The sequence below is a fragment of the Gymnoscopelus microlampas genome (genome assembly GCF_963454915.1).
Source record: "Gymnoscopelus microlampas genome assembly, chromosome: 2".
NCBI classification, from domain to species: domain Eukaryota; kingdom Metazoa; phylum Chordata; class Actinopteri; order Myctophiformes; family Myctophidae; genus Gymnoscopelus; species Gymnoscopelus microlampas.
Genome location: NC_139939.1, coordinates 10,868,316 through 10,885,173, shown reverse-complemented (window position 1 = coordinate 10,885,173; position 16,858 = coordinate 10,868,316). Strand labels below are relative to the sequence as shown.

Below are 16,858 nucleotides of genomic sequence, written 5' to 3'. Positions count from 1 at the left end.
TATCAAACATATGATGTGTAATTGAACAAGTGTTTTTGTCTCAAACCTTTCTATTATGTTTAAGTTTAGTTTTACATTTTACTATAATTAAAATCTGATGTTGACAACCACATGAAGACAATAGTTGATAACACTTTCTATGAAGTGCTTTGACCCTAGGGGCATAATGTGTTGTTCCTTGTGTGTTGTCTTCCCTGTGCATGTCCCTCCCCTCATTGGTGTGTGTGTGTGTGTGTGTGTGTGTGTGTGTGTGTGTGTGTGTATGTGTGTGTGTGTGTGTGTGTGTGTGTGTGTGTGTGTGTGTGCGTGTGCGTGTGTTTGTGTTCAACTGTAGGTCAAACTTCAAAATTGCCCCAGTATTCCGTGGTTAATGTCGCAACTTATAGGCTACATACATATAACTACATGTTCCGTCATTTCGCATTTTCTTCACAACACAGTTTTTGCTACTAAATATAATAGTAATTTTAGATATTCCATAACAATTGTCTGTAATTGGCTTGCGAAGTTTCTAAGCAGGGCCTACTTTACAAATTCAGCACTGCACCACAGCTGTCAGCCCTTGCCAATCAGATCGCACATGTCATCATTTGGAGCTGATTAAGAACTCACAGAGGGACATGTACCTTCGATCAGCTGACCCTAGGGCCCGGCGCTGGACTCACTCCTCATCCCTCTAGTCTCATCGGTGGCAGGCAGTACTACATGTAATGCACATTGTAAAGCGCTTTAGAGAATGCACCATTTAGCAGTTAAAAGTCACTCGCCTTTTTAAGTTAAGTTAAGTTAAGTTAAGTTTTTAAACGAGATTGAAAGATTTTAACTGATCTCCCTCCCTTATTCTCACTGTGTGTGTGTGTGTGTGTGTGTGTGTGTGTGTGTGTGTGTGTGTGTGTGTGTGTGTGTGTGTGTGTGTGTGTGTGTGTGTGTGTGTGTGTGTGTGTGTGTGTGTGTGTGTGTGTGTGTGTGTGTGTCCTGTCATAGGACGGTACCGGACAGTTGGAGTCTGTTTTGGATTGCTTTGTGTTGTTCAAGCTCTTCTTAACATTGGTCTCCGTCTCTCTCTCTGTAAGACAAGTTTCCTAACAATGCATTTTATTATGTTCATTTATATAGCTATGATGATCCAACATGTGTGTTGGCATATTATTTTGGAAATATCGTTCCCATGATGACCACTGTGGTGGAGAGAGAACAACTAGTAACCATTGACAACCAGTTACACACCTGATGTAAAAATCTGAACAAACAGAAAGACCACTTACAGACAGTGGTGTAAAGTAACTAAGTACATTTACCCAAGTACTGTACATAAGTTTTACTTAACAATTTTGAGGTACTTTTAATTACTTTACTGGAGTATTTCTAATTATCAGTACTTTTACTTCTACTCCACTACATCTCAGAGGCAAATATTGTACTTTTACTCCACTACAATTAATTGACAACTTAGTTACTAGTTACTTTGCAGATATTAATTATTACATTATAAAACATACATTAACCACTTTAGCCCTATTTTATACCTAGGCTATATAGCCGATCTACAAGCTCACAATGCGACGCGTTGTGAGCTTGTAGATCTGCTATTTTCAAATATTTTAGTACTTTTACTCTTGGTACTTTAAGTACATTTTGATACCAATACTTTAGTACTTTTACTCAAGTAAAGTTTGAATTCCGTACTTTTATTTGTAACAGAGTACTTCTACATTGCAGTATTGATACTCTTACTTACGTTAAACATTTGAATACTTTTTCCACCACTGCACAGTGCTTACAGATCAGCTACAAAGAACAGAACAAAGTTAAAACATCAGTTTTATTGATTCTATTTTTTGTAGATTCTGAATTGATTGAAGAGAAAAATAACCTGGTCAAAGACCTAGACCCCATGCAGTCCAGATATATTAAGCTGACCGAACAGAACAATGAGTTACAGTCCAGATATAACAGTGTCACTGCAGAGCCAGATGAGCTGAAGAGGAGGCTCTGTGGTCAGTGAGACATCACTGTTATCTTCATTGCTATATCATGTTGTTTGTCATGTGTCATTAATCTGAGCCAATGACAAGAATATGACTAAATTTGTTTTGATAGACTCACATGGATTTACGTCTGATGGCGGTGTGTGTTATTACATCTCTACTGAGCATTAAAACAAAACCTGGGAGGAGAGCAGACAGTACTGTGGAGACAGACAATCAGACCTGATGGTCATTAACAGCAAAGAAAAACAGGTAAACAGGTGTGTGTGTGTGTGTGTGTGTGTGTGTGTGTGTGTGTGTGTGTGTGTGTGTGTGTGTGTGTGTGTGTGTGTGTGTGTGTGTGTGTGTGTGTGTGCGCGTGCGCGAGTTGTAATCTATTCCACTTTGTAGAGACACAAATCAAGTTAAATGTCGTAGACAAAGACAAATATCTTGATCATTATGAATTGTGTGATAATGATGATGACGATGATGTGATTTTTTTAACGTTGTTTTTAACTGAGCCTGATAAAGGTTGCACTACTTAACCAGTTTCTGGAGACATTGGGCAGAATGTTTGCATGTTTCTTTTCTATTTAGTGTTGGCTTTTCTTTTTCTTTTGGGGTGTTTTGTGCTGTACTTGTTCTGTACTTGTCCTAACAGCAGCTTTTCTGTCCAGGACTTTGTAAACAGAGTTGTTAACAGAGACCAGTACGTGTGTCTGGGTTTGACTGACAGAGACGAGGAAGCAGTCTGGAAATGGGTAGATGGAACAATACTGACCACACCAACGTAAGACTTTATACCTAATATAATAATTCTTCTATTCTTCATTTTTAACATTTTAACTATATTTCACATATCTCATCATTGTTTCCAAGTGGTATTACAAGTTATAATATAACCTGCCACACTGTCATGACACTTATGGCAATTATTATACCTGTTCACCAGTGGTGTAAAGTAGGCTAACTAAGTACATTTACTCAAGTACTGTACTTAAGTAACATTTTGCCGTATTTTGACTTTACTGGAGTACTTTTACTTCTACTCCACTACATCTCAAAGGCAAATATTGTACTTTTACTCCACTACAATTATTTTAAAACTTTAGTTACTAGTTACTTTGTAGATTTAGATTTATTACATAACATAATATTAACCACTTCAGCCATTTGAAATTAGCCGATCTACAAGCTCACAATGCGTCGCGCATTGTGAGCTTGTAGATCTGCTATTTTCAAAAGATTTTTATACATTTGAAAACTTGTGAAATGGGACATTCTGCATAATACAGTACATTTTGATACAAATACTTATGTACTTTTACTTGATTAATTTTTGAATTCTGGACTTTTACTTGTATTTCTACATTGCAGTATTGATAGTTTTACTCAAGTAAAAAAATGTGAATACTTTTTTCCACCACTGCTGTTCACTATCCAGTTCATTTGTATCTATCATTTGAGGTCATGGTTAACAACCTAAATGTTTAGACCATCAATGAAAATGTATGTGATGAATCAAATGATGCTACAGGTACTGGGCCCACGGTGAGCCTGATAACTACAGAGAAGAAGACTGTGTGGAGTTTCATAACGATGGATGGCACGACGTACCATGTTCCAACACTTACCGTTGGATGTGTGAAAGAGTTATCTAGTGCACGTGGTTCTCCAAGTGGGGTCCGGGGACACCCAGGGGTGCTTGAGGATGTTCCAGGGGGCTCCCAGCTAGATTAGTTTATATAGCATAAAAATCAGTTTAACCGCTTCAACCCCATATACATCAGCTATATGAAAATAACTGATCTACCTGCATTTATTGGGAAAATAGCCAATACACAATACATGTACTATGTGTATATGTATTTTATTATACCACTTCAATTTAAAATCAATCAAGAAATCAAGCAATCAATCAATCAATCAACCAATCAATCAATCAATCAATCAATCAATCAATCAATCAATCAATCAATCAATCAATCAATCAATCAATCAATCATTTGTGAGACTAATTTACTCCATTTGAGTCCATAACCTGATCAAATCTAGAGCTTTGCAGTTCAAGTTGCTGAAATCTATATAATATTCATAAATGTATAGAGTCTATATACAAATGACTGCATTAGTCCTTCACCCATCAACATGTATACTTTAAATGATGACACTGCAATTCTTGGATTACTTAAGGACAATTATTCTGTTACAGATGATAAAAACATTTACAGTTGAATCATGTGAACAAAACAAAAGAACTGCATTAGCACAGCCCAGACTGGACTGAACACACTCTCCATTCATGGAAAGACAGTAGAACGGGTTAAAAATATTACATATTTTGGAGTCACTTTGGAGTGGACAATAGACTCCTTTTGGTCAACACATTGCTTCAGTCCATACACAATCCCAGCAAAGACCCCATGTTAACCGTATGCTAAGTCTGTTCTCTTCTGGCACCTTGATGTCTATATCATGAACAGTACTTACCAGCTGCTATGCTCATGCAACTTATGTCTAAACTTCATGTACATACTGCACGGATGGATATGCTATGTGTAAACTGACTGTAACTCACCTCTTGCTGTTACTCTGCACAATCATTATTCAACTTATTCTGTTGCACTGTCTGTTCCCCATGTTTTTTCAATATATTGACCATGTGTCTAACAAAAACAAACTTTCTAGTATTACACGCATTGCCTCCAAGATTATTGGACTTACCCCACCCTGCAGTGCCACACTTGAATGATAAAGCCATCACACCCTTAGCACTCACAGTAAATGACAAACAAATGTTTCATTACACTATAATGTGTTATCCTGTGTTTAAGTTATTTTGTGATTTTACTTGTATATTTTTTTTACCAAAATAGAATAAAATCAAGATCCCCTCAAACCTTCACTTTACAATCATGCCATCTGTTCTGGACAGAGATGCAGAACTTTGAGATGGGAACAATTGTGCTGATACGTTGTTTGTGTATACTCTGGGATATATGTATTGTCTGTATTGAATTATGTTGTGTTTATTGTAAACTGATTGTGAAACTGAATTGCTCTCTGGCACAATAAAGGCTGATTGTGATGGGTTGCCTTGCATTATTGTGTTGATTCATTGTGCTACAATCATAGTAGCTGGGCTTTATGTACATTACTACAGACAAGCCAACATGAATGGTGTCTCATCGGTTTCTCCACTAGATGACAGCACAGTCACACTCTTTGGCTTCCACTGGCAGACTGGCTGTTCTGAATCTGAATCAGAGCACAGGTTTAAAGAGAAGAGGTATGAAGATCAGTGGTTCTCAACCTGTGGGTCGGTCCCGACATGATTTTGGGGGGTCCCAGGGTGACACTGAAGTGACAATCTAAGGATTTTTAAGACCTTTTTAACACCTAAAAGAAATAGAAAAGAAAAAGACCATTACTGCATCATAGTTTGTTTTGTAATAATAATCAAAATCTACAAAGTAACTAGTAATCTCATATAATTAGTGGAGTAAAAGTACAATATTTTCCTCTGAGATGTAGTGAGGTAGAAATAAAAGTATTGACATTTGTAAATACTGAAGAAAGTAAAAGAAACCTAAAACATTTGCTTAAGTACAGTACTTGAGTAAATGTACTTAGTTACTTTACCCCACCGGTAACTGGTTAAATCTGAAAATACACTTCAACATGAATCCAACATAATAATTCAAAGATAATGTGTAAATAAACAAACATGAATGTACACACCACTGATGATAGTATAGGCCTACTGTCAAACAAGTCTATGATGATATCTAATCTATGAAAACTAGTTTGAATCTGCAACACAAGTTTACACAACATAGGCTGAAAAAACTATGAAGAAGACTCCTGGCATATGGGATCTACAGGCTACTTAGAAATGTAAGGCGGGAGCAAATGCCAGCCTATTCCCAGCTACAGTATTGCCTACAGCCTATTGTATGTGTGTTTACTGGATGTAATGTGTTCTTATTGGCTCACAGACACAGCGAGTTCCCATGTGTATCTGTGTAGCCCGCCTGTTTAGTCAGTTGTCTTCCGGTTTCCAAGGCGTATGGTCGTAGAGTGAATTATCCTCCGTCTGTGCCAGGGACCGCGGACCGACAGCCACAAAGACTGTATACAGTGTATGAGTGAGTTACTGAGAGCCTACCGTGCTGTTATTGTGCCAACCTGATCCGACAGACTTCTTTTTTGTTTTATGCATAGCGGCCCATCCTGAGGTAATTTTCCCATGTTTCAAACTTAAGTTAATAAATCACTGTATTTTGGACATTTAACCTTGTGTTGACTGGGCCGGGTCGTAACAGGCTACTCTAACAAAAATACAAATCTAAGACAAATCTATCCAAACACATCACGTCTATGATGTATCAGGTGTTTCATTAAACATTTAACATTATTAATAAGTCTATGGGAGTGCCGTAACTATCCGACACAGCGCATAGTCCTAGATCTCCCTTCTTCCGAGTTGTGAATTGTGAGGGGCGGGGCTTATTTGGGGCTTCTGTGCCACGTTATGCGTCACAGAGGTGACGCGTTTTGCATCACCTCCGTGCGCAACCCAGTGAGTCGAGCACATTGGTCAAAACCGTCTTCGCTTGTTTGTGATAATGGCTCCAGGCCGTTTTAAGCTGCAGTACCTATGAATGGCCAGCATGTCCAATGCGCTTCAATGCAACCTCTGGGTTCTGGGGGCTTGCTCTGGGCGTATCAATGGCATACACCTCCAAATGTGGGCGTGGTTTCAGCTCCATCCAATCCCCAGTGACTCACTGTGCACAAGGTTGCTGCTGATTGGTCCAGGGATGTTTGTCAGTCATGGCTGCCAGTTCCCACCTGATGTCATGTGGTAGTTCAGACTGCTCCAGACCGTACTGAATAACTGCTAGCTTACATAACGTCTTGAGACTAGGACTCGGATCTAAGACAAGCAGGTCATCACATGGATGTGTTGTATGTGATGCATATGCTACTCCACCAAAGAGGATGATACGATCTCCCACCCTGCAGCTGCCCATCCCAGTTCTCCCAGACGGCTGTTTCCCCTTGAACTCAACCTTCTTCCAACAGAAGGTCTCTGGATTGAATTTCCACAGATCATTGAATTGCCGGTATGGATTATGTACTTCACCACCAAAAATGTACAGCTCTCCATTGTAGGCAAAGGCTGCGTGGGACTCCCGTACTTCTGGATGAGGCTGTGCAGATGGCCTGCCGCTAAGCCAGCAGTTGGTCTCTGTGTCAAACACTCTGATTGTGTTGTAGTATTTCTCTACAATTAAATCAAAAGGCTCCAGGCACGATTTTCCCCCAAACACAAACATCTTTGTCCCGATGATGTTGGCAGAGTGACATTCTGAACTGAGCTCTGCAGTGCCTCCGGTGTTGATTAAGGACCACACCATGGTGCTGGTGTCCAGCTTGTACATGACAGCGTGTGACATATATACTTCACATGCCTCACTCCAGAAAACCCCGGCTCCATAGACATACATGACCTTCCCCAACACACAGGCTGAAAGGCTTCTCATCATTGGTGGGACAGTCCCATAAACCTCAGGCCTGAACCATCTGTGGTCGTCGACGTTGAATCCATAAAGCTCATTGCGTGTCTCCTGCTCCTCCTTTAGCGTATCCCCCCCACAGACGTAGATGGAATCTTCTATGAGCAAGGCAGTGTGATGCCTGCGTGCCGGGGGAACCTCAGGGGGCCGCTGTCCTGTTTCGGTCGTCACCTCGGGCAACTTGATCCAGCGCAGAGCCACAGTGTTGAAGACGTGAACATCCATCTGATCCCGGATCGGCCATTCATCTCTGTCTTCCATTTCTTGAGTGTAGACCTCCATCCCTCCGAAGGAGTAGACCTTGTGCCCCACCGCCACGACTGCAGCATCAGCTCTGTCCAGTGCTGCTCTACCCAGAGGCTCCGACCAACACAACATTATCACGCAGCCGGCAATAAAAGTGGATCAAAGTGGATTATTTGAGTCTTTTCTCTGTCAAAGATCTTTCTGGATTCCTTCCCGACTGTTTGAGGGAAGAAGAAACATCAGTGTGTTGCCAAGTCGTTGTTGCAACCCGCTAGCGAACAAGATCAGTATGAAGAATGGAGTGTCATTAGGTGCTGTGAACCTTATATTGTACGTTGTGATGCCACATGACGTCACAATCCGCAAATCTGTAGGATTGGCCAATCACGGAAACTGATGACCTAATATGGTGTCTGGAACACTTGTTATTTCTCTTGAAATTTGTCGCCAAATGTAGATCCGTCGCTACCTCAGGAGCCGTTGCAAATATACGCTTACACAGTGGTGGAAAAAGTACTCAAATGTTTTACTTAAGTAAAAGTACCAATACTGCAATGTAGAAGTACTCCGTTACAAGTAAAAGTCCGGAATTCAAAATGTACTTTAGTGAAAGTACAAAAGTATTGGTATCAAAATGTACTTATGGTACCAAAACTAAAAGATCTACAAGCTCACAACGCGTCGTGAGCTTGTAGATCTGCTGTTTTCAAATAGCCTTGGTATAGAATAGGGCTAAAGTTGTTAATGTATGTTTTACAATGTAATAATTTATATCTGCAAAGTAACTATTAACTAAAGTTTTCAAATAATTGTAGTGGATTATAAGTACAATATTTGCCTCTGAGATGTAGTGGAGTAGAAGTAAAATAACAGAAATTTGGAAATACTCCAGTAAAGTAACACACACACACACACACACACACACACACACACACACACACACACACACACACACACACACACACACACACACACACACACTATACTTGTGAGGAAATCAACATTTTTTGAACAGCAGTTTTATGAACGATATTTTTTAAACGTGACCTAAAGTCGAAAAATAGCAGGTCTACAAGCTCACAGTGAGCTCAGCTATTTTCCGGTGCAGGACTCCAGCACACAACTCGGGCAAAATCAGGCAAAAAGTAATCCTAACCCCTACATCTAGCCTCTAAATGGCTGATCCTAACACCTATCGAACCCTCCTAACACCAACCCCAACCGGAATCTTTGTGTAACTGTTAACCTACTGCAACTCCAAAAATTTCGCTTTTAAACCAAAAAGCATCCATTTTTCTTCCGAGGACCAGGATAATGTTCCTCACAATCATCCTCAGTGAAGTTAAACACTTCACTACCCTATAAATACCCTCTATTTGAAAATAGCCGATCTACAAGCTCACAACACCACTGCAAAAAAAAAAGAAAAGAGTCATTTTGATGTTATGTAACCCTGTACCACAGGCAGACCCCCATTTCAGACGGGGGTCCGTGGCCAAATATATATATGTTGGGCGTCCTGGACATAAACATGTTTGAGAACCACTGCTCCAAAACAACATTAGACCATAAAGTTTGACTGACCTATATAGTCACTTATTTTGTGCTTGTTTTCCTAGACCTGGTTGGCTTGTTTCTCTCGCTCGACCTGGCAACGCTGTTAATCACCTGCAGCTGCGGGACACACGTCTGTCAGCAAACACGAGATCATCAGTTCAGTTTTATCAGTTATTTTCTGGGTGAAACATGACTTTACTTGAAACTATTAAGTCATTGATCAACCAGCGACTTGCTGTGGTTGCTGAGGAGTTAATTGCAGTTTTTGAAAGAAGTGTAGCTGATTATGAGAACCAGGATTTCTGTTTCAAACAACAGATTGAAGATCAACGCAGGATCCTGGACTCGGTGTTGAACCCACATATCAAACTACACAGAACAGGTGTGTGTGTGTGTGTGTGTGTGTGTGTGTGTGTGTGTGTGTGTGTGTGTGTGTGTGTGTGTGTGTGTGTGTGTGTGTGTGTGTGTGTGTGTGTCAAATGTCCCACATTTGAGAGGTTTTAAGAGGTTAGGCTTCATGGTTAGGATTAAATGGCACAAAAACATAACATTTAATTCATAATCAAATATTTGAGTATATACAGTAACAATAATATATTAGTAATCAATTATCGTATATTATTATTAGCTAATGGGAGACCATGGCCATGTCATGCTGACTCAGACATAACACTAAACAAACCTGATACGCCCACATATAGGCAGGACCTTGGCCATGTCACTCTGACTCAGGCATGACTCTAAACAAACCTGATACGCCCTTAGGCATATCACTATGACAGTATAACCATAAACAAACCTGATACGCCTATAGAAAGGCATGTCACTCAACCAAAAAATTGCAGACCTCTTCTGTCTTTGTTTCTGCTTAAAATCAATAAAAGAGATTTGTCAAAAAAAAAGAAAGGCATCTCACTATGACAGACATAACCATAAACAAACCCGATATGCCCTTAGGCATGTCACTATGACTCAGACATAGCCATAAGCAAACCCATATACAGTATAGGCATATATGGAGATTCAGTTGTCCAGAGCCACAGATCCGACCACTATGCCTATATATAGTCATGACTCATGTGCATATATGGGACCAACCGACTTCAAACTAATTGTCCAGAACCACCTATACAAACAATAAGCCCTTATATGGGCATGCCAATGTACAGTGGGTGTGGGCATATACTAATGACTTTAGAGATCTCCATATTCACAGGGGGGGGGGTTAATTTGGGCATCACTTCCTGTTGTCACTCATTCAATTCATGTGAGGGTTCAATTCATGATGTGAGGGATCAAATCAGTCAATAACTAGAAAAAGTGCTCCTCGGAGCACAGGTCTCCGCCAGGTCAGGTACGTTATTCTGGCCTCCTGGTGGCGCTATAATAGCACGGGACGCTTGCACGCGCGCTGCTGTGTTATGCTATGCCTCGTAATTAGTGTTTAACACCGGGAATCCCGGGATGCGGGAATCCCGGGAATTCGGGGTTTTTTACCATCCCGGGAATTCACTTCGGTTCCCGGGCTTCCCGTTTTTTTTTTTTTGCTTGGTAGAAATTAGTAATAATTGTAGAAAGGCTGTGGACAGATACAGCACGGAGGCAATTGACAATTAGTCTGCCTTCCACCACATTATCCTCACCAACCGTGCAAGCATGGCGGCTCCTTCAGGCTCAGCTGTGTGGAAGGAGTTTACTAAAATAAATGACGGAGAGGCTAAATGCAATAAATGCAAAAAAAAATTAAAGTGCAGTGGAGGGTCAACCAGTGGTTTGGCTAGACACATGGCCACCCACAGGTCGGGCAGCGGAGCTGGCGAGAGCCGTGAGACAAGCGACGCTGGGCCTTCTAATAAACAAATGAAACTCGACTCCTACTTCGGTGCAAAGAAAACACTCGATGAGATTCTGGCCGAGCTTGCCGCGCTGGATGGATTTTCATTCAATGCTATCGCAAAGAGTGCATATCTCCGACATGCCCTGGAGAATGACGGCCACAAGTTGCCAACAAACCCAGACTTGATAGCACAGAAGGTGCAAGCCTTTGCGGCGGAGCAACAGAGCCATCTGGTCGATGCCTTTAAAATGATGATACGCAGCAACACGGGTGTTCGTTTCTCACTTACAATGGATGAATATACCTCCCTACAAAACAAGCGATTTATGAACGTTAATCTGCACACTGAGGACGACCATTGGAACCTGGGGGTTTTCCGGATTGAGGGAAGCATGACGTCAGAGAGAGTGGTTGAGCTTATGAATGATAAACTTGCAATGTACTCCCTTACGCAGTGCTCCGACATTAAACAGTAAACCCGAACCAAACCCGCACCCTAACCCTAACCGCACGCGGATGCCACATAGTCGGAGAAAAGGTCTGTCGGATTAACGCATGCCTCCCACATGGATGACCACATCGTGTGTGCCACCACCGACGGAGCCTCTGTGATGGTGAAGTATGGAAAACTGGTCCTACCTGAACACCAGCTGTGCTATTGCCACGCCATCCACCTGGCCGTTATGGATATACTCTACAAAAAAAACGGACCAGGTCCAGTATGCAAATGATGATACGAGTGATGATGATGATGAAGATACAGGCTCTGAAGAAAACGTGGAGGAGCAGCGGCTAGCCGGAGTGAATTTACAGATATCTGTGGACAAGGTGATTATGTTTAACTAACGTTGTTACACACCAGTGACACCACGCATGTTTTATTATTTTATCACTCACGTCAGCCTATATTAGACCCATATTAATGTATGCATTTTTTGCTATTTTCACCTATTAATAGTACAACTATCCCACCCAGGTTCGAAAGATTGCCAGACATTTCCGAAGGTCTCCTCGTTCCAACGAGATACTACAGGCTTACGTCAAAGATGATTTGGGAAAAGAATTGAAGCTCCATCTAGACTGTCGCACAAGGTGGGACAGTATGAGTGAGATGGTGGACCGTTACATTATGCTGCATCGCCCCGTTACCAAAGCACTGATTGACGTCCAGCCAGCGCTGATTGTCAAAGATTATGAGTTAGACAGCCTTAAGGAATTAGCAAGTTGCGTGAAACCCTTGAAGATGGGAGTTAAAAAACTGTGCGATAGAGGAGCAAATCTTCTGACGGCACATGCCATTTTCAAGTTTATCCTTTCCGAGCTGGAGAAGCAGGACAGCTTCATCTCTCAGGAGATGACGGAGGCCATCAGGACCCGATTCGGGGACAGGAGACAGAACAACATTGTGTCTTTGTACAGGTTATTATTATTATTATTATTATTACTATAGCCTATTTTTACTTTACATTTTGAAAGCCCATATATGGGCTTTCATAATGTAGGCATAATACTATGCTAATTATTATTATTAGTATAGCCTATTATTCCTTTAAATGAAAGCCCATAGGCTATATTTAACCTACACATTATTTGTTTAGGTACCTGCAAAACCCAGTCATTGTGACTACAGGAGATGTGCTGTTCGCTATGCCCTCCAAAAATACTCTGGTGAAGACAGCACTCAGTCTCTGCGAGCGCCTGTTTGTAACAGGTGACACAGCAGAACCCCAACAACCTGATGATGAGGGAACGGAATCAGAAGAGCAGAGTCAGACTACCGTGAGCCTACAAGCCCACCTGCAGCAAGAAATCGATGCGTGCATGAAAGGCCCAGACTTGGAGGAAAAGACTGGGAATGACCTGCAGAAAATCCTTTCGAAGGAATTTGCGCTCTTCGAAGCAACCAAAGTCCGCCCCGAAAAACTCCAACGCCTCTACTTGGCTCTTGGGACCATTCAGCCAACATCCGTGGAAGCTGAGCGAGCCTTTTCAGTGTGTGGGATTTTCATTACCAAACTGAGAAACAGACTGAGAGACAAATCAATCAATGCACTTTGCTTCCTCAAAGCCCAATTCCTCAAATCCCGCAGGGAAGAGAAATAAAGTAATCAAGTGAGCCTGTTTAATTGCCTAATTTATTTTTGTTATATAGGCTACAGTAGGAGGTATTTATTATTTTAAAATGTTTTTCGTTTAAGAAAAAGCATTCGTGTTCAAGAGATTTCTCTCTGTGTGAATCCATCTGTTGAAATTAAGAGTTGCATTTATATTTGCCACATAGGCCTACAACCTAAGTTTTTCCATTCCCCTGTATCAATCCTTGTGGATGTAATTTGCTCATGTTCGTCTTCAGATTACTATTTAGTGAAAATATTTTCCCACAAACTATACAAGTAAAGGGTTTTTCACCTGTATGAGCATTAATACGTTTCAAATTATTCTTGTGATTAAACAGTTTTCCACACTGTGTACAAGTAAAGACCCTCCACTGCACCTGTATGAATAAAGTTCATTCAATGTTCAGAAGTGTGTCATTATTCTTCTCACTGCGCAGAGAGAGACGTGCGCTTCTTTCCATTCAGAAATGTAATAGAAGTACCGCCGTCCCAAAACACCCTGCCCCAGGTCTAAAGCGGCGGCCTCGGTCCGCGAAAATAATGGGGTAATGAGTTTTGGACGAGCGTTCCGTTTTCCACCCGGAATGTCTTGGTAATTCTCAGTAGACTTATCAGCCGTTGTTGTGCAATTCTGGCCTGTTCAAACAAACATATATATATATATACAAGTAAGACGCGCGAACGCTGGAAGCGAACGCAGCTGGAAAATATTGTGTATTTACGGACTGTGTGTGTGTGTGTGTGTGTGTGTGTGTGTGTGTGTGTGTGTGTGTGTGTGTGTGTGTGTGTGTGTGTGTGTGTGTGTGTGTGTGTGTGTGTGTGTTTTGACTGCACTCTGGCGCCGCTCTGTTGGTGTGTGTGTGTGTGTGTGTGTGTGTGTGTGTGTGTGTTTTGACTGCACTCTGGCGCCGCTCTGTTGGTTGCACACAGGCAGTGCAGTGCACACATACTGCACACAGACACACAATGAGAGCAGAGTTTCATAGTATGCTCCACTTGGGCGGAGGTGTTCGCAATAATATATATGTTTGTTTCAATTGATATGTTCATATTTCGTTCAAATAAAACGTTTTAAGTAATGCAATATCTATTCTGTAAAAAAAACGAAGTATCTACATAAAAACTGCATTTTAGAGTTTTTTTTTTTTTTTTTTGCCCTTTAACGGGAAATCCCGGGAAGCCCGGGAAAAGGTCTGAAAATTCCCGGGAATTAAAATGTGATATTTCCCGGAAAATGTTAAACCCTACTCGTAATGTTATGCCATGTTATGTGACAATGCCCTTTGTTTGCGATCCTTTTCAGACAAAGGTAGCAGACCCCTCGTATTGGTTGATTACAGTGTTGGCTTAATCAACAGCGGGTCCAGGTAAGATGACTCTTTATTTATGTATTAGATATAATTATGGTTACATTGTTATGACTGCATTGGAAATGAGCATGGCCATGTTATGCTCTGCCTGGTAATGTTTTGCCATGTTATGTGACAGTGTCCTTTTGGTTTTGCGATCCTTTTCAGACATGGCTGCTTCAGACCGACCATGGCTTTTTTTTTTCGATTGCGCCCTCTGCTGTTTGCATCGCGATACATTTTTTATTAAATCTATTTAAATTGTCACCAGTTTGAAACGATTTGAATGGATTTAGGATAAATCATTACATGCCTATTCAATGCTGTTCTAACATGCTGATGTAACATAAGCACAGTAATACAAACGGGCGTCGGCTCCCAGAAAGAAAGCAGCTCGCCAGCTGGCAGCAGAGGAGGCTATGAAGAAACTGATGGCTGATGGGAGACTGCAGCTCAACAAGGTCTGTCTGCCTGTCCTACTGTCTCTCTCTCAGCTGTCCTACTGTCTCTCTCTCAGCTGTCCTACATGGATCTCCATGGTGCAAAAGGACAGACAAAGAGTGCTCAGGTTGCTGGACAGTGCCATCGATGCAGTCGGTCTGCCAGATGGGGCGAGCATCTTGAGGACCCTCATGCAGTTTGGCCCGAAATTTAGCGACACCTTTGTCCTGGAACACTTTGTCCCGCAGATCAAAGCAGAGTCCCTCTCGGTCCATGCAGCTGTGAGCATCCGCAGCAAGGACCAGAGAACCCACCTGATGTGGTCCCACGGATAGGGCGTGACCGCCGTGGGCCGGGGGGATTCGTCTACACGGTCTAATCCATGCACGAGGCGGCTAACTACCAGAGCAGTCTGGGCCAGGTTGGACTCGACGCCAAGTGAGAGCTGACCAGCATTGTGGCAGAGGCCCCGGGCATGGATCAAACTCTGCTGTTCCTGCAGCTGTACTGTGACAGCCCGCACACCCACCAGGTATGCGATGCTCACGCACCTTTATATCTTATCTTGGGTACTGGGGTGAATAACGATACGATGGTAACTGTGCACAAGAACAAATTTCACCCACTATTTGTGCTTCTTTAAACCAATGCAACTGATACATTCTGATTCTGTTTCAGGTGCCGTTCACGAGACACCCCATATCGGGCACGGTGGCCACCTGCGGCCTCCTCCACCACATCACCAACATGTTTCGGAGGAGGGCGAGCGCATACCTGGAGCACAGGGAGGCATCCTCCTTCCGGCGAGGGGCGAGGCGGTGGTGCATTTTGAGGGCCCCGGGATTCCCTTGAAGCACGACCCGAAAGAGATGTTTGACCAGGAGCAAAAGCTTTAATTGTAAGGGCCATCTGAAGTCACACATGAGTACTCATGGGGAAACAGACTTTACTTGTACAGATAAAGGCTTTGGTCAAACGTGTGATTTGAAGACACACATGAGGATTCATACAGGGGAAAAACCTTATACCTGTACAGTTTGTGGTAAAAGCTTTGGTCAGATGAGTCATGTGAAAACTCACATGATGATTCATACGGGAGGCATGCGTTAATCCGACAGACCTTTTCTCCGACTATGTGGCATCCGCGTGCGGTTAGGGTTAGGGTGCGGGTTTGGTTCGGGTTTAGTATTGGAAACGTCGGAGCGCTGCGCTGTCGGAGGAATGCGCTGTCGGACTAACGTACTGCACCCGATTCATACAGGGGAAAAACCCTGTACCTGTACAGTTTGTGTTAAAAGCTTTGGTCAGTTAATTGATTTGAAATGACACATGAAGACTCATGAAAGGGGGGAAAATGTTAGCTTATGGTGGTGATGTTTTTCTGTTTAAGTTTGTTAAAAGTTAAGAGTTCTAGATTCAGACAGTAATCATAAAAATTGAGAAATTGAGAACCACTGTTCAAAACCAATGTTCAAAATCCGAAGAGTTTTCTGAAAAACGTATGTAGCTATCATCTAAAAATAACAGATGTCGTCCCGTTCTAATGGGTTAAAGGAAACTGTATGCTTTGTTGTCTTCATTCTTTTTCTGTTATTAATAAAAATGATACTTTCTTTTTGCTTAACCTCTGTGTCCCCTTTATTTGTTGTGGTCCTAGAGTCGGACCATAACTGTATGTGTGTGTCTGGATTTAATCTCACAAACATTTTGACCGTATGCCTGCTGCCGGTAGGCCACAGAATTATCTCTACTTACTCCT

At 41.9% G+C, this 16,858-nt stretch overlaps 1 protein-coding gene across 1 annotated transcript; it reads right to left on the bottom strand.

Moving 5' to 3' along the window:
- Positions 1-5,186: 5,186 nt before the first annotated feature.
- LOC311053911 (kelch domain-containing protein 3-like) lies at positions 5,187-7,930 on the bottom strand (the record flags this gene model as incomplete). The annotated part of the gene is made up of 2 exons (XM_084069705.1): positions 5,187-5,228; positions 6,992-7,930. The coding sequence occupies 2 exons, from the start codon at positions 7,928-7,930 to the stop codon at positions 5,187-5,189; spliced, it is 981 nt and encodes a 326-aa protein (XP_083925831.1).
- Between the last annotated feature and the right edge of the window lie 8,928 nt (positions 7,931-16,858).